Source organism: Orycteropus afer, unplaced genomic scaffold (genome assembly GCF_000298275.1).
Source record: "Orycteropus afer afer isolate SDZICR_OR568_19922 unplaced genomic scaffold, OryAfe1.0 scaffold00016, whole genome shotgun sequence".
In the NCBI taxonomy this organism is placed as follows: Eukaryota; Metazoa; Chordata; class Mammalia; order Tubulidentata; family Orycteropodidae; genus Orycteropus; species Orycteropus afer.
Window position 1 is genome coordinate 16,754,412 of NW_006921603.1, and position 19,533 is coordinate 16,773,944.

The window sequence follows — 19,533 nt, forward strand, 5'->3', positions numbered from 1 at the left end:
TGTTATGTGCCATCAAGTCGGACCCGACTCACAGCAACCCCTCCTTGGGTTTCCAAGGCAGTATCACTATGGAAGTAGATTGCCCCATCTTCCTTCTGAGAAGTGGCTGGTGGGTTTGAACCGCCAGCCTTCTGGTTAGCAGTCAAGTGCCTTAGGCACTATACTACCAGAGCTTCTTCTGTGCCCACTAGTGCTTACATAAACCAAAACAAACGACTGCCGTTGAGTCGATTCAACTCAGAACGACCCCTCCTTGGGTTTCCAAGGAGGTATCTCTGTGGAAGTAGACTGCTCAACCTTCCTTCCAAGAAGTGGCTCTGCACACTATTAAAAGACCCAGTATCAATTAGAAAATGGTCTGAAAGGTGTCAAGAGTGGCTATCTCTGGGTGGGATCACAGTTACTTTGTTCTACTTGTGCATCTATTTGATAATTTTTCTATAATAATCACATATTGTTTTCTAAGACATGAGGGAAACACATAAAACCAAATTAAATATAAAAGCTATAGTGTTTCCCACGTGAATGTATTATTACATGGATCAACAAGTAGAATGAAAGACTGGTTACCCCTCCAGATGCTAATCTATGATATACAGATTCACAGCAAACTATAATACAATGCCAGAGCAGGAGCCAGTTTTAAGAAGAGCATGAATATTCATGAAAGAAAGAACAAATCCTTTGGAGGGGGCACCAAAGAAGTGGGGAGACCCTTCTGCTCATTACTCTCAGGCCTGAGGCAACACCTGGGTAGGGCACAGGGTAATGCTTGCTGCATGAATGATTTCACAACAGTAGGAAATTGTGACATTTGAGATTTATCCCCAACAAATACCACAATTTTTCCTTTAGATTAGTATGCTGCAGTAGAGGGGAAGATTAGAGGAGAGCTCACATTTTTAACTTGAGCCTTATTTAAAAAAACAAATAGTCAAACCTAGAGTAAAGGCTAGAGGAAAAGGGACAGTAGAAGCAGAGTATGTATCTAATCAGCCCCTGCATTCAAGCCCACTGCCACTGAGTTGATTCAACTCACTGAGCTCCTATAGGACAGAGTAGAACTGCCATAGAAGGTTTCCAAGGCTGCATATCATTAGATGTGGAAGCAGACTGCCTTGTCTTTCTCCCGTGGAGTGGCTGACAGGTTCGAACCACTGACCTCTTGGTTAGCAGCCCAATGCTTTAACCACAGTGCCACCAGAGCTCCTAGCCCCTGCAGTACCAAGGATTAACCATGTGATCTGCTCCAGATTTTAGCTAAGAGTAAGTAGAAGCAAGAAGTAAAGTTATGAGAAGTTGTGTACTACCTATCACAAATGATACAGCATAATTTCCTCTGTCCTTATTCATGACAATAATAACAGCCCTTTAATAAGGAAGAAATAATTAAATTTCATAGATGAGCAAAAATTACACAGCTTGAAATTCCTTTGCAAGAACTTGATCTCAAATGATATTTTTAAGTAAATACAATTTTCTTAAGGTAACAGTTGATCCTCCCTCAAATCAGAATTAAGTTATCTAATAAACTACAGCTCATGATGGTGATGATGGCTGATTGTGGACATAACCAAGAGGGATTTTAAGACAGGTCAGAAGGAAAAAGTGCTATGGTTGACAGCAATGACCACCCTGAGGAAAGGAAGAACATGAGGCCACTAATTTGAGATCCTCAGCACTGAACTCCCATACTTGTACAAGCTTTTGAAGTTTTCAGCCAACATTCAAAATCAGGACACAATTGTTAATTGTGCTACCTTTCATAAATATTCTAAATAAGATTTGGGTTCTGCAGAAAGCAAGGGTAAGCCAAAAGCTGACAGAGATTAAATATAAAAATAACACTATTCAGAATCAATTCTGTAGCCAAAATCAAATCAGATTTACCTGATGTCCTTGGGAAGTTCTGGCAACTGCATCTTCTTCATCATGGCATAGTGTGAGATGGCCAGAACAGCCATTCCCAGACACTCATTCTCGATATCATGCCCATCCTGCTCTGTCTTGGGATCTCGGATGGGAGCCAGACATTTGACCAAGTCGTACTGTCCCTTTGGAGCAAAGGCAAGAAGAAATTAGCCACCATGTACATTTAAAAAAAAACAATCCATATTTCTGATCTTGAGAGGAATGTTCCCAAGTGAGGAGGTACTACACAGAAAAGCAGTGTGGCAATGAGAATAATCAGATTTAGAGTTCCTCTGGCACCAAACTCTTTTTCAACATAACTAAGGAACTCAGGACATGCTCTCCTGAGGCTCATTCATTCATTTAACAAATAATTATTGGGCACTATGCTAGATGCTGGCAAAGAACAGTATAAATACATACAACTCCTCCATGAGGTTTACTGTATAAGTGATGCTGAAAAGAAGCAGGCAGTGTGTATTAGACCAGGACCTGCACTGGGGCAAGGGAGATATGCTGGTCTGGGAACAGGGGATCATCCCCTAAGATGATGTACATTTAAAGAGAGGGAAGGCAATTCACATTCTACTTAGACATGTACAAATTTTCTCAACATCTGCTGTTCAAGTTTCAAACAGTGAAATGTATCACCAAAATACACCCCCCTCTCTAATGGAGGGACACAGCATCCCAAGAGCTAACAGGGACCTCAAAAACAAAAAATAAAAGACTAAAAAGTAGTGTCCACTACTTGCATTGTACAGAATAACAATGACAATACCAACAATGGCTCCTGTTTACTAAACCATTAGTACTAATCAAAGGTTGGCAGTTTGAATCCACTCCAAAGTGCCTTGGAAGACAGGCCTGGCAATCTGCTTCTAAAGATCTTAGCCTTAAAAACCTTATGGAGCACAGTTCTATTCTGGGGCTATCATGCATTGGAACTATCTCAAGGGCAACCAACAACCACCTCAGAAGCAGACATTGTGCTATGTTCCTTTATGATTTCATTTAATCCCCACAAAAGAGGTGGACACTGACACCACCATCTTCAACTAACAGGTTAGGAATGTGAGGTGCCAAAAGGTGAAGACATGACTTCATTGGTTCATTTGGTAATTACTGAGTACCAATTATGGGCCTGATGTTCTTCTAGGTGCTAGGGGTTTAGCAGGAAACCAAACCAAGTTCCTGACCTCACAGAGATTCTATTTCAAGGAGAAAAAAAAGGATAAAGAAATATATAATAATGTCAAATAGATATGAAAAACAAAGTAGAATAAAAGGATAGAGTGTGATGGGCCTTAGTGAGTGGCAGGACTGAGAGTCAAACCTCACTCTGCCAAACTCCAATGCCATGGCTCGTAAACATAGTGCCACAATGACAATCTCTGCTGACTGACTTAAAGCAGACAGAAATATAAGCATTATGAACTTTCTTTAGCTTTTAACAAGAATAGACATGGCATCTAGAATAGGTGTTCCTACATAATGTGGAGTCCCTGGGTGGTGCAAAAGTTAACACCTTCGGCTTCTAAACAAAAGAGTAGCAGCTTGAGTCCAGCCACAAGCACCTTGGAAGGCCTGGTGAGCTACTTCCAAAAGATTAGCAAGTGAAACCCTGTGGAATACAGTCTTATTCTGACACACATGGGGTACCTGTGAGTTGTAACTGGCTCAATGGCTACTGTTCTTTTTTTTTTTTTAGGTCAACATGTTATTTCACTTCCTCTATAGAGACTTTAGCTTAATGGTTTTGGGATAGAGAGGTCCCACTACTATCACCCCTTGTTTCTATGATAGGACTTGTTTCTCTTAGGTAAGAAAAGGTTACTGACAATTCCATAAACTAATAAGAACCAATAACAGTGATCTATGTCAGTGAGACCGATGTGTAAAGAACAGAACAAAATCGGAAACTTGGCTTGGCTGTGATTTCCTGTCAACATTTACTGTACAACCACCTCCACTAACTCATTCTCAAATCTCTGCAAAGGTCAGATTCTAATGAAACACTTATTCCTTGAAGTATAGTACATTTCTTCCTTTATACACCTGTCCCCAAAAGGTAAAAGATTAAACCTCAGATATGGAAAGGAAGCTGGGTTCAAAAAGATCCATCTGAAAATGGCCAGTTTATTTTTTTCAACATAATATTTGCCTAGGAAAACACTGCCTTGCTTCCAAAGAGCCCTGATGGCATAATGGTTAAGCATTCAGTTAGTAACTGAAAGGTTGGTGGCTCAGCCCATCAGCACTTCCACAGGAGAAAAGATTTGGTGATCTGCTCCCATAAAGATTACAGCCTAGGGAGCCCTATGAGGCAGTTCTATTCTGTCATACAGGGTTACTATGAGTGTGAAATGACTCGATGGCACACAACAACAACAATAATGTCATGCCTTATCTCTAAGGCCAGTCCTAAGGCATACATGTCATAGGAATAATCTGTGATTTCTAAGTAAAGTCCTATAATGGGACATAACTCTGACATAAAAATCACATGTCTAAAAATGTATCCTAAGAAAAAAAATCAATAGAACACAAACATGTATGTATAACACTGTTCACAACAGTGTATAACAGTGATAGCATAACAGGGAAGAATGGAGAAAAACCTAAAGTGTCCAGAAATAAGGGAATAGTTAAATAAGTGATAGCCTTTTTACTGGACTCCAGTCTCATTACTCAATTACCCCCTGAAATCTCCATTTGTATGTTTCATAGGCATCTTCACAAGCATTCCTCACCCTTCTCTTAGAATTGCTCACTCCTTTTCATTCTTTGAGATTCAGTATAAATGTCACCACTTCAGAGAGACCCGCACTGATCATACTAATTAAATTTCCAGGTCTCTCCATTCAAACTCCCTCTAATATTCTCCATCTCAAAAGTTTTTTCCTTCAAAGAACTTCTCACAATTTCTTCTGTATTATCTATGTATCATTTTGTCTACTTGCTTATTTTCTATCTTTCCAACCTGATTATATATTTGCTATAGGCAAAAACTGTGTCCGTCTTATTCATCATAGTATCTCCAGCTCTTTACTATGTATCTGAGACAAATAACACACAGATACACACTAAGTATTTGTTGAATAAATTAATTATTATCTAGCCATTAACATAATATAAATCTGTATTTTCAATTGACATTAGAAGGATGATGAATATTATGAATTTATAAACAAAGCAGTTTATATAAAATTATAGGAACAAGTAAGGTAACATTTTCAAAAAATATGTAACAGTCAAGGAAAGGTTTATATATGGAAGAAAACTTTCTTTGTTGGTTACTGGGTGGGTGGGGACACTGCAAAAATAATAAATAAGAAAAAGATATATATAGTGCATTATATATATGTATTTGCATGGTAAAATCAGGAAGCATTTAAGCAAAAATGTTACCTCAGAATAACGAAATTTCAGGTGATTCTGACTTCTCTTTTGGCTTTTTTCTAGTGCCTAATCTTTCTACCCACTCAGCACCGTGTCTCAGTGACTTAGAGGCTACCTCCTTCCTCCCAAATGTTTCTCTGACTACTGAGCAGAGGAGAGCTTTCATTAGGCCCTTTGAGCTACACCATCCCTAGCTTACAGCTCGCCCTCTGTGCTCTGCTCTGCAAGAAGGTGCTACTGGAGAGAAGCAAAATTGGGAAAGGTGGGGGGAGCAGGGACAGGGAATAGGAAAGAAAGAAAAGCCCTCAAACCCAGCAGTGGGACAACCAGCCCCCTGGGACCCTGAGTTGCTATTTTCTTCCTCTACACTTGGGGCAAGTCCAGGTGTGGCAAGAACTACCCACATAACAAAACATGAAGTGTCCTAACTAGCATCACGTTGAGCTGCAGCAGGAAGAAGTCACCAAGGAATCTGAGCCCTACAACGCCCAACCTACTCAGCAAACTCCAGGTTCTCCTGGGCTCAAACTTCTTACCTGAGCAAACAGATACTCTAGTGAGCTGGCATCAAGGAGAGGGGTTGCATCAGGAACTTTTTTTTTCTCATAGCCATTTTTCTGCTTCTTTGGAGAATGTCGCCACACTGACTGCTCATTGTCGTTGGTTCCATGCCAGTTGGTGAAATAGAACCTGGAAGGAGGAAAATAAATCTCAGTTGTGGGAACGGGGACCTAGGAATGCATGGGCGGAACATTCTGGTTCTACCTAGAGAGTGATCAGTGCCAGAGGCTAAGCTCCCCTGAGAAATTCCAGGCACTTCCTTTTCTAATGTTCCTCTATTCTGGTTTCCAACCACTCAGTCTGTCAGACACTTAAAAACAAACAAAGCAAGAGTAACTTTCATCTGTGAAGCACTTCGTTGTTTCTAAGGTCCTTTTCTTATAATTCTTACATGCACTCTGTAGAGGCCTCCTGTCAGCACCTTCTCTATGACTCAGGGAGATAAAGTGATTTCCTTAAGATCACAAAGATAGTGTAGTGCTTAACTCCCAGCTCCTCTGACTTTCTACTCCCTCTTCCTAGAAAAGAAACTACCTGCTGAGTGGAACTAGATGCTGACCTGGCAACTCCTTTAACTTGACTCAGAGGTTCACGGTTACTGTCATCCTGCCTCACATCCAAGATGTACTTTGTTCACATTTTAACACTGATGAAATCTATCCTCACACAATCAGGATGGTATAATTTATAGGGCAGCATTTTCCATTCCCTAAATTGCTGTTATAAAATTGATGATGTAGCTTACAACCAACAGTATCTTAACACAGAAGAAATACACAAACACTACTGCAAACATCAGCGGCAGTGTCATGAATTAAGCATATAAGCACTGTACATGTTATGCCATTTAATTCTCAAAGCCATCTACAAGGTAGGTTTCACTGTTCCCATTTCACAGATGAAGGAAACAGAAGTTCCATGTGGCTAGGTGACTTAAGACAACAGGACTGTTCTCTTAAGTACTACATTCCCTGCCACCTGTAAGAGGAAAATCTAACAACAGGGAGTTCTAGCATGTGTGAGTGACTGAGTCAAGCTGGGCTGAGTCATCTTGATTATAGGCTCAAACTAGTGCCTGTGCCTCTCCCCCTTGACACACTTGTGTGCTGATGAAAAACAACCATGTCATGGAGAAGCAGCAAAGAACGTTTACCAACCAAAAAAAAAAAAAGCTACATTAAATTCAGCTATCCACCACTAAGCTATATTTGCAGAGCCTCAGTTGTGCCAGGGCCTGTGATAGGTCTTGGGATGCAACAGGTTCTCAGACACAGTCCCTGCCCTCTGTGATTTCCTGGTTGATAGTGGTGATCAGTCATTCTCAATAACAATTAACAGTAATATAACATGTACAATGTATAGGGTTATGCTCATGAGCAGGGCTGCATGCACTGTGACCTTGTAAGCACTGTGTATTTCTCCTTTCCACCATTAAAAATAAATAAATAAATAAAACATTAAAAGTTATATTTTACAACAGAGTTGGTATAAAGGAATATAATTCAGGCTGGATTCTTTTTTTCTTGATTCTAATGAACCTGAACATTTTCCTGGGCTCCTGATAGTACGGTTGGGCGCCAGGCACTGTGCCTAATGGGTAAGTTGGCCCTGGACATAAGACTCAGATGAAGTGCCAAAGGAGTGTTAAGGAGGGAGTGGGTACTCTCCACTGCAAGGAGAGGCGGCCAGGAAGGAGAAGAAATCAGCAAAAGGAAGCTGGGACTAGAATGTATAGGCCAATGTATAATGCCCAGCTATCAAGCATGGGCCATACATAACAGGCTGAGGAAGAAATGTGAGACAAACTTATATAAGGTATGATGCCCTTAGAAGGAAGTATAATATGAGTTACAACAGGCAGCAAGAGACATGCAGGTGCCTATGGCAACATTCTGTGCAATTCTGTGAGCTTTATGGGGGCAGAGGCCCTAGATGCCTTACTCACCCCTGAATCCCCAATGCCCACCATATAACAGGCACTTAACACATGCTCGCTGGATAAATAAACAACAATTAAACTAGGAGAGTAACAATTTACATGGAGAGGAAAGAAATAGATAAATAAATTGTTTTAAATGTAAAATCAACATTTTCAAACTTTCAATGATTCTATATAGCCCATCTTCTCTATAGCTTAAGAAAGTGACTAAGAATTTGATTGTGGGGTTTGGTATCTCTCACACCCACAGAAAGGGCCGCACATCTTTAGAGCCTATATGCAGCAAACACCACATCAGGTCTCAGAAGCTGCTCCTGGATGGTCCCCTCGCTCTCTGTGTATGTAAGCGCAGCTGGCACTGACAACAACAGAAGCCTGGAGTATCGGCCGATCAGGGGACTACATCTGTGTTGAACTCAGCCTGAGGGGTGCTGCTCTTCAAGGGCAGAACAGAACCTGGGGTGGGGAGGACTCAGCCAGGATATACTCCCATGGGTAGGCAGAAAGGAAGGGGTAAAAACACTCCCCAGCCTGAGCAGTTAGAGAAAAACTTGACATTGGGGCAGAGAAAAATGGACCAGGACATGGTCAACTGACTGCTAAGGAAAATCCAAAATGGAAAGTTCTCACCATTCATAAGATAACTAGAGATCTACTTTGCAGTTCTGTTTTCTGCCTGGAAGGAGATAGGTGATAAGGTCTATACAGGCTGATAAGGAGGGTAGCTGAGAGTTTCTGAGTGCTTACCATGTACCAAGCACTCCATACTGAAAGGTTCCTAGTAGGGCTCTGAGAGAACAGCATACTGGACAGGTAAGTTCCATTTATTGCAGGAAGAAGGTGGTGAGAAAAGAATGAGAGTTAGGTACAATATGGAAAGTTTCCTAGGGATAAGAGCAAAAGGATTTCAAGGATGGAGGAATTTGCTTAAAAAATTAGCACTAAAGAAACATTTTCCCTGAATCAATTCAAACTATGGCCCTCTTTTTCCCCATCTCTCTGGATATTCTATGAGAAAGAGTCCTTGAAACTGGTACAGCCCAAGACCCAATATACCCACTTTGGACAAAATATAATCTTCAACTGGGTCTGAACAAGGAAATTTTTCTGGACTCTTATATGAGCCCTGTGTGGGATCAGATTTGGCTTGGAAGCCTTTTGGCAAAATGTTCAGAGAGGATATGGATAAAAAATATCAAACATCCTGTGTAACTTCTACACTATAGTAAGGGCTAACAGCAAAAAGCCAGCAAGTAAGCCTACAACAAGGATGGATCTCTATCAATTGCCACAGTATAAGATGAACAGTTTTCTATTTAATAAGATGTCAAAACAAAACAAAATGTAAATCAGTGATTACCAAAATCAATACTTTCCTACTTGTTAGTAACACAAAACAAGAGAGTGCAATGAAGACAGTTTCTAACCTTTTTAAATAAATTATTGCCGTGTTCATCAAACCTGAGACACACAAATTCCTGATATTATAATATGACAATGGAAAAAAGCAGAGAAAAAAAAAACACAAAAGTAGTGTCACAGCTATACTGATTGTTTTTGAGAATAATGTAGAAGAATTTAGGCAGGCAGGAAGGAAAGAGAGACAGAGAAACAAACAGACCTATCAACCAGATATGTACCTTGCAAGTTTCTGAGAAAATTAATTCTATTACCAAAACCAAAACCAAACCCACTGCCACTGAGTCAATTCTGACTCATAGTGACCCTAGAGGACAGAGGAGACCTATCCCAGAGGGTTTCCAAGGTTTGTAAATCTTTATGGAAGCAGATTGCCTCGTTTTTCTCCCACAGAGCAGCCAGTGGTTTAGAACCGCTGATTTTTCATTAGCACCTGAATGCCTTCTCCACTATGCCACCAGAGCTCCTAATTCTATTACAGATGACTGCATATTCTAAGTTTATGTGAAAATATTACACACAAAGAATTCTCTCTAGGTTTCTACAGAACTCTATTAATGAATAATGAAATTCATTTGGGTGAAAAAGCAAGAAAAGATTTTTCTAGGAATAAAGAATATGACTGTCCTACATAAAGACATAAACCAACAACTACCAAAATCATTATTTATAAACAGAAAACCCTAATTAAAATGTAAGAATAGTTTCCAAAATAGAGCTGATATTCCAACATTTGGTCACCAACATTTCTTTTCATATTACACCTTCTTTAGTGGTGAGATTATGAGGTTTCAAAATTTTTGTAGTCTGTCAAAACGCAAATGTTTTAGCTTAGGGTATATGATTTTTTTCCCCCAAGTTCAAAGAGCCTGTGGTAACAAACAATATCCTGCTGAAGCACAATGGCAGGTACAAAGTCAAGGTGCCAAAAAAAAAAAAAAAAAAAGACGCTGTGCACTTCTGGGGAGGCAGCAAAGACAGACAGTTAATAGTAAGGTACTTACACAAACCAGCAAAGACTAGTGCCTTAAAGAGCACTGTCTAATACAATCACTTTGGATAACTCACTTCCCTTTTCTGAGCATGTTTTTCCATCAGAAAATGGAAAAGATGAATTAGGTAAACTCAGGTCTCTCTTCCAACTCCCAAATACTACAATTCTAGATTCTGAGCCAAGCATAGACACCTTGAGGGGAAAAGCTAGAACTTAATTACTGCAGCTGCAAATACATGTCTCCATGCTGGATCACACAGTCAACCTCCAGGCCATTGAAAGCAAGATTACACTTTGAAAAACAAATCCAAATATAGTCAGACTGCTCAGCTGGGTGGTGTGAAAGTTTTAAGTCTGAGGTACAAAATCTCACATGGCACATACTTAGCCTCTTAAGGTGAGACTCTAGATAAATACAAAGAAATATATTCTAGGTAAATAAATATATATACTCTAGGTAAATAAAGAGAAAAAGTCAGCCTTCGGATAATTAGCAAAGTTAGCAAATCTAGTTAAGCTGCCACTGAGAGAAACAGCCCAGTCATTCTCCAGTGGTGTCCATTCTGCTGACTTCCCAAAGGAAACACTGGGGAGAGTCTGTGAGATGGCCAAGGGCTTCCTCAGCATATCTATGCATTCCATTAGCATCTGAGCTAATCTACTGACTTAATCAACCTGCATAAATTAAGATCATTTTCAGAAAAGTGTCCTCTCTACTTACCAACTCCTTTACTAAGGTATCTAGCAAACATAATTTCAATTCTAATTATGGAACAAAAACACTTGCAAGCTCAAGAGACTACAGCAATGAATTACTTACTGTCTACCTCACTTTGGGAGACTTTGTAACATTCAACAATATCTACAATATGGAAGGTAAGGCAACTATCTATCAGAAGAAAAATGATATCCAAAAATCCACAGGGAGTGATTCAAATCATTCACTCCTTGAGAGCATGATCAACTGGAATTTCCACATTATCGTTTTACTGTTTCTCAAGCTTTCTAATTTGAACTCTTAGTAAGAAATATCATTTATATATGATGACCTAGTACATATTATCTCGGAAGGAAGGTTGGGCAATCCTACTTCCGTAGTGATACTGCCTCGGAAACCCAAGGAGGGGTCGCTATGAGTCGGGGCCGACTCGATGGCACATAACAACAACAACAAGAAGTACATATTATTATACAACTGAAACACAAGTTTTAAAAAACAGTATCTTTATGATATGTAATATACTCTGATATTATCTATTCTCTCTTTTTTAAAACAATTCTGGTCACAACCCACTAAATTAAACTCAAAACCATGCAGTTGAAAACCTCTGCAGCAGGGTACTGATTCTATTAAAAATCTCCTTTACATCATAAAGATTCCTTTTTTAAAATGTGGCAGAAGAGGGTGATCAAGCTTATACTGAATCATATTCCAAAAACTGGAAAAGTCCTATCTCATACATATATACATACATACATATATATATATATATATATATTTGTTGTTGTTATGTACTGTCGAGTCACATCTGACTCACAGTGACCCCTCCTTGGGTTTCTGAGGCAGCATCACTACGGAAGTAGATTGCCCCATCTTCCTTCCGAGGAGTGGCTGGTGGGTTTGAACCGCCATAGCCACTATGCTACCAGAGCACCCATACACACACACACACACACACACACACAAAATTTACTAATTACAAGAATGACTGTAACACTTCTTGATAAATGACTCAGAGTTCCAGGCCAACCGCCATTCCTCATCCTCATGAAGAAGCCAGGCAGGCACAGCTCTAGGCTTTCCATACCTCATCCGGTAGTGCAGCCGGAGCGATGTCTTGTCATCAACAGTGATGGTGCGATTCGGAGCATACCAGAGCCTGGTGTGCTCATCGTACAGGGCAAAGAGATTGTGACACAGTGGAGAGATACCTGGAGGAAAATGAAGAGTACAACAGAAAATTAAGGATCGATACATTCAGCCATCTGTCTCCAATGTATAATATATGCAAAGATAAAGAATCTCTCATCCAAAAAGAATCCAGCTCACATTTATATCTTGTTAGGGCAAATATGACTGCCAACCATGTTCAATCATGCAGTTTTAGGAAACAAGAACTAGGGCTCCCCAGAAATATACACTGTGGCTCCTGACAAACCAGAGTATAATCATTTTAAAGTAAAAACAGAATGACATTTTTCATTACAGTGTGGATCACTGAGTCTTACCAAACTCTGCTTAAGAAAAAGCCTGCCTGAAACATTTGCAGATCCCATCTGATGTATGCCTTGCTAATCACAGTCAGAAACATTACAGGAATTTTGGAAATCCCCAATCTGTTTCCTTATGTAATGTTTAAACAATTCTAACATGCTGAGATTACATGTTACACATGCAAGTAAGCTCCTGGCAGCAGCATAAGAAATGTGTGTCGGAATAAATAATAACCAAGTGATTTTTGTCAGTGATTAAAATCTATTACCATTAATAATAAATATACTTCTCAAGTATTCTATACAGTTACCATAAGTATTATTTATTAGCAGCAAACTGACAAGAAGATGTATGTTTCACAAAGCTGGTCCAATAGTGCTCGCTTGCCCGCCCCTCCTCCACTATTTGCCTCTTTCAATTCAAGAATGATAAAAAAGATAAGGAATCTTGTGAAGCCAAGAAAGCACCTTTCCACTCACTCTGAGTCTATGAGTAAAGTTACACAGACCTATCTGAATGGGGGTGAAGAGGATGATAGCAATGCTGAATTATTACTGTTATTTTCATATGCAGCCAGACCCCACCATAAGACACAATGAACTTAACTGACCAAAAAACATGGGAGAATATGAGATAACTGGCATTTGTTTTCCAAGTCAGACACCTAAAGCAAGACTGGTATTGACAGGGACCTTCTCTGCCCCTGCCCACCTAGGCAGGCAGTGGTATCTCCGTGCAGACTCTGAGTTAAGAGGCTGGCATCTCAATGTCTTCTCTAGAATGTGTCAACTTGAGCTTTTCTAAAAATTTGGGAAGTACCCCTTCAGATGTTGTATTCCTTCTTATAAACAGAAAAGATAGAGCTAAATTTTAAACAGCATTTCCCCTCAGGAAAAATGACAAATGGCTTTTGCATCCAGTATTATCTAGACTATACTACAGTTTTTCATTCACAAATTGACTTTTGTGGACTGGCCTGAAAATGCAGACTTTCTTTATCATATCCTTACATATCCATATCTGAATGTCTACTTACACATACATATTTGAAGAAGAGTTTATTTGTAATAAGGAACTGCCTGTAATTTTAGCACAGCTGTGATTCTAACAATATTCTTATCCATAAATAGAATGATCAAAGACATCTTTTATATACATATAAAAATACTGAATACCAATAAAAACAACAACAATACTAAGTATTTACTGAGGGTTAAGGATCAGGCATCAGACGAAGTCACTCTACATATATTATCTTTAATCTTCCTAACATCTAATGAGTATTTCTGCCATCTTACAGATGAAGAAACTACCACCTGTGAAGTTTAGTATTTTATTCAAGTTACTCAGCTGGTAAAACGCAGAGTTGGGATTCAAACCAAGATAGAACTACTAAGGGAATGAAACAATTAGAGCTAAATTTTACCAGATACTAGTGAAAAACAGGAAGAAAACAATACTGCCCCTCCCCACATCACTTACATATGACAACAGTGGAAGCTACAAGAACCTGTGGCATTCTGTGTTTCTGTATTTTTAAAACTGAAAAATGTTTGCAACATTTCCCTGAGTCAGTTACAGAAGAGACACCACTCATTCTCCACAGCCTGGACTTAGAAACTGATGGCCCAAACTGAATGGCCTTGAGTTCATAGTTATAGGTGCCGAGTCCACTGTCAGGCTCCCAGGCTCTCTCCTATCATTCTCTTCAGCAGCACTTCCTTGCTCTCTCATTAACTGCAGTCCAATAATTATGGACAAATTACCTTTGCTAGCAAACTAACTGAGGTTTATACCTTATATACTCATGACAAGAATCTTGGCTAAGAAAATAAACGCATAAACCAAATCTCAAGGGAAAGGAGGGAGGACAAATGGAGCCTTAAAAAATACTTCAGATGGACCAATTTAGATATATTGGTTTTGCTCATTACAAATACTTTTAAAGCTGCTTTCTCACATACTTTGCCACCTACTCAAAATAATTTTACAATATTACTGCATTTTCCCCTAATAATCTACAACTTAGCCAATTTTATTTCTTGTTAAGTTTAGTCAGTAAGGGTCTACCATCCTCTTTTCTTTAGCACCTATTTCCCTCCTTTTATCGGAACTCTATTATTTGAAACATTTTGAACAGAAAGATATATATCAGGAAGCAAATGGATTTTTCAGACCAACTCTACTACTAACAAGGCAGGTGATTCTCAAAATAGCTGTGCTATCTCTCAGAAGGTTGTTGTTGTTATGTGCCATCGAGTCAGACCCGACTCATAGCGACCCCTCCTTGGGTTTCCAAGGCAGTATCACTACAGAAGTAGATTGCCCAACCTTCCTTCTGAGGAGTGGCTGGTGGGTTTGAACCACCAGCCTTCTGCTTAGCAGTCAAGTGCCTTAGGCACTATGCCACCAGAGCTCTTTCTCACAGACGGAGCAGTGGTTAAAGCATTTGGCTATTAACCAAAAGGCTGGTGGCTTGAACCTACTAGCCGTTCTGTGGGATAAAGATGAAGCAATCTGCTTTTGTAAAGATTTACAACCTTGGAAATCTATGGGCCAATTCTACTCTGTCTGTCAAGGTCACTATGAGTTGGAATCGACTCAATAGCAGCAGGCTTGGTTTGGATCCCCACAGTGTTGCTCTGAGGGTTGAAGATAGTATATGCAAAGCATGGATCAGGCTTTCTGGCATCCTAGCTAGTAACTTCATTATCATAAAATGAATGTTTACATCTTTTTAAAAATAGTGTTACTGACAAATAACTTACATACCATAAAACCCACCCATTCTCAGTGTGCAATTCAATTGATTTTAACTTATCTACAGAGTTGTACAACTATCATCACAATCTAAGAGGATTGTAATTTATAAAAGGTTCAATTTTACTTGTTATTTAAAATGAGGTGGGCAAAAACAACCAATGACCCCAAGTATAAGTGCCAGTGAAAAGATCTTTGTTAGTTTGGTTTCCCACCTTCTGCATGCAATAGGCTAACTTTAGTAGGATAAGCCTCACTTTACAAAGAGGTGGACTATGTTGTTCACAGCCTCACTGCTTTTTTCACAACTTGGCACCTTGACCAAGCCACAAAGTCACACTCTGCTTCTCACTTCACCTCACCACTGGGGTGTGTGTGTGTGTGTGTGTATGTGTTTTGGTTTTCTAGTGCCACTCTAACAGAAAATACCACAAGTGGATGGTTTTAAACAAACAGGGGTTTATTCTCTTAAAAATTTAGAAGGCTAGAAGTCTGAGTTCAAAGTGCCAGCTCTAGGGGCTGGGTGAAATCCCCTTGACTTTGGCCTTCAGCTCTGCCTCTTGCTCCCAGCCCACTGGAGCTGGAGGCATCTTGTAACTCAGGCAGCTGCTGGCTGATGAGGCTGACAAACTCAAGGTTGACAAGTAAAATGGAACAGCCCCAAGATTTATCAAGCAATATGGCAGGCCACTAGTCCAAGCCCTAGTCTCAAGATCAGCAGACAACATAGCAGGCCACTGAGAAGAAGACTTGGCCAAATGCAAGATCTGAATGTGCAAAAAAAGCTTGAGACCTTTCTCAAAGCTTCTTCTTATATACTGGAAGCAGACTACCTCCCTAAGGCAGCTACTCAGCTGCTCACAGCAGATTACACAATGGAACTGATTATCAGTTTCACGTGGGGAATAACTACATCCAACTGCCCAGCCACTCAAAACCATCGTCCAGTCACATTGACACACCACTTTGACTACCACAGGTATGTCACGGCAGCAGAAGGATGGATTCCAATTTTCAACAGAAGTTTCCAACATTTTTAGGTGGTGAGCTTGTAATTCTTTGCCAGGTGCTTTAGATATCATTTAATTTAGTACAGATATTACTCCTATTTGGCAGATGGGGGTGGGCACTGAAGCACCACAGAAGTCAAGCATCTTTCCCTGTGATTCCACAGCTCATTAGTGACAGAGCAGGAATAAGGGTACTTTACAGATAAAGAGAAGTCCCTGAAGGGTGCAACCTGTGTGTGTGTTGGTTAACATGCTCAGATGCTTTCCAAAACGCTGAAGGTTCAAGTCCACCCAGAGACATCTTAGAAGAAAGGTCTGGTAATCTATTTCTGAAAAATCAGCCACTGAAAACCCTAAGGAATACCAGCAGTTCTGCTCTGGCACAAATGGGGTCACCATATGTTGGAACTGACTTGACAGCAACTCGTGTGTGTATATGTGTGTGTGTGTGTTTTCAACAGATGAAGAAAGTGAAACTGTCAGAAGGGAAATCACTGGTCTAACATCATGTGCAAGTGAAGTGGCAGAGGCAACATGGAACCCGACTCCCAAAAGCCACACCTCTTTCCACTCAGCTCACTACAAGGGAGAGACATACACAGATCTGCTTCTGGGACAATCTGCACTGAAACCCTCCCAGAGCCCTGGGCTGCTGCCTGTACTCACGGCATTCCTGGGCGGCCTTGATGCACAGCTCCTCTGCTGTGTACTCTCCGCTGCCCAGCCGGAGGGGCTCCCCGTCTGGCAGATAGAAGATCACCTCCACCCCTGGCTCAGGGGTCTCCAGATTCACCTCAGTCTTCTTGGAGCTCCTCATCTTAGCACAGAAAGCCATGGCATTGCAGTCCTCTTTTATATTTAGATACTGCAGTGGAAGAAAAATGAGATTCTGTAGTCATTCTATGTGCTAAAAGTTCAAGTGGCAAAGGGTGTTATGTGGATAAGCAAGCAGAAATAATTCTTGGATAAAGACCTCTCCCTGTCTCTTCCTTCCTCAAAAATCAGTATGTCAGAGCTTATGACAGATGAAATCATGGAAAAGAATTAATGGTGCATACTAGTTAATTCAGTACAGCTAGATCATATTCTTAAAAAAAAAAACAGAATAATTTTAGACATGGCCCAAATTTCTTTTATTTGCACACAAGTTGTAGTTGAAAAATGAGGCCTATTCCAGAACCACTGATGTCATGGACTGATGTTATTAGTTACTAATATTGCTACTACTGCTACTAAAATTACATAACCTTTGGTGTTATACCCTTTAATCCTAAGGAAATAAATAATCAGGCAAATCACAGAATTATACATGGAAAATGTAGTACCATGTGAAACAGGAAAAAAAAACCTAATGTCCAACTGAAGAAGACTCATTAAATATTTATATTGGCACAAGGGAATACTATACAACTGTTAAAGCTATGTGAATCAGCAATGCAAGACACACATGATATATTTCAAAATGAAAAAAGCATAACATGCATAGTATGATGCTTTGGGTTATGCATATACATGCAAAAGCCTAGAAGAACATACAATAAATTATTAGCAGTGGGGACTATCTAGGAGAGATTACAAGGGAATTCTGACTTTGTACTTTCCGTGTTTTTGTACTGTTGGAAATTTTTTACAGTCAACATTTGAAATGAAAAAAAAATTAAATGTCATTTTTTAAAATTAAATGCAATGATACAGATAGCCCTAAAGATCCAAGATCACAATTTCATTACTGTTTTTAAAAGCTGGACATTTCCTTTATTTTCCTTCTCTTTTTAATATGAAAATCTACATACCTGCATTTATTCGGTTGTTTAATGTCCCCCAAAAGCAGATTTGATTTTCTTCTCTACTTTCCAAAGTCTGTTCAGGGCTGAGCGAAAGAGAAATAAAATCAGCTGCAGGCGTAATTGCATCAGAAAAAAAGAGGGCACTTTCATTAAGGAAGTAGTACAAACCATAAGTAAGCAGGCAGGAAAAAGCATTCGAGAGGAGGAAGGGGGAAAAACACACTGATGGGGACATGGAGAGGACAGAGAGGCATCTTAGAGTGTAAACACCAAAGATAATTATTTTCACTGCTTTGAAAGGAGACCAGGGACTTTTGTTTCCTAGAGTAAAGTGCCCTGTCCAGCATAAGTGAAAACTGCATGCCTTTTCTGTCACCACCCCCTCTCCTGAGGCTGTGAATAATAGTTTAGGATACCTAATGTGCACTTTTACTTCACACTCGCCTTTCCTTTAGAATTCCCCTCCTCCCAACCCAGTCTGTCCGTGGCCTTGTTTTAATGGTAAATCAAAATATGGTATGGTATTAAAGGGAGGGGGCCTGGCAGTAATCTGACTCAAGTTTTCTTGAGCATATATGTTTTAAGCCATTTTTATGTGGAAATTTAGGTAGTAAATAAAGGCCCCCAGCCTCACCCCAAAGAATACCAGCTTGGTTCTGTAATACTAAATTAGCCTGGTCCCTTCCTTACCTCCACATATACAAACTACTCCTCCACATATACAAATAAGTTCAGTATTGCTTTAATACCTTTCCTTGTTGCTTCTCATAAATTCTCTTTGTTTACAGTAGAATTACATTGCCAAATACGAAGCAACCACTATTAGTTATTTAAAAGTAGCTTCCAAGTCAATACTGATTGTTTTCTGTCAGTTATTCAAAACGTTTTATCAGAATCCAGGCATTCTATGCCATTCCAAGTCATTCCACAGCATTCCATGGCAGTGATGGAGGGGACCTGGGAAGAGAGCAGGGGATGGACCACCACTGTGGGGGCTGGGAGGTCAGCAATCCCCACAGGACCTTACAATCCAAGATAGGAGATGACCCACATGAAACAGCAAAAAGCAACCTAAAATCAAGAGTGAGTATGCCACAATGTCAACTTTTGTACCTCTTCCTAATTATGATGACAAATGCCGGCAATGGCTAGTTTGGAAAGGCTATCTGCAGTGAGTGAGACTTAAGAAGTAAAGATTGCAAGTCAGGAAGGGAATATAAGTATCAATTTTGTTGTGGCTACTTTGATTTGACTGTTCTGACAAGGGCTATTTTAACAATACTCAAAGAGCAAATAATTACACTTTCAGATTTTAAAAGCTAATATAATTATCCAATTATGTAAATAGAAACCATGCCCTACATCAAAACAGCAATTTGAAATTATTAGTGTTTGCCACTGAATTGATTCCAACCCACAGCAACCCTACAGGACAGAGGAGCCCCTTAGAAAACTTTCCTAAGCTGTAATCTTTTTTTGAGCGGATCTCTGAGTCTTTCCTTCCATGGAGCTGCTGATGGGTTCGAACCACTGAC

At 39.8% G+C, this 19,533-nt stretch overlaps 1 protein-coding gene across 1 annotated transcript in view; it reads right to left on the reverse strand.

Moving 5' to 3' along the window:
- The window catches only part of JAK1 (Janus kinase 1), a 78,380-nt gene extending 61,304 nt beyond the window's left edge, over positions 1-17,076 (reverse strand). Inside the window, exons 1-4 of the mRNA XM_042783346.1 lie at positions 16,878-17,076; positions 12,035-12,158; positions 5,850-6,003; positions 1,891-2,054 (exon numbers count right to left, since the gene is read on the reverse strand). Coding sequence (XP_042639280.1) covers positions 1,891-2,054; positions 5,850-6,003; positions 12,035-12,158; positions 16,878-17,046 — 611 coding nt within the window. The 5' untranslated portion in view covers positions 17,047-17,076. The remainder of the gene's footprint in view (positions 1-1,890; positions 2,055-5,849; positions 6,004-12,034; positions 12,159-16,877) is intronic.
- Between the last annotated feature and the right edge of the window lie 2,457 nt (positions 17,077-19,533).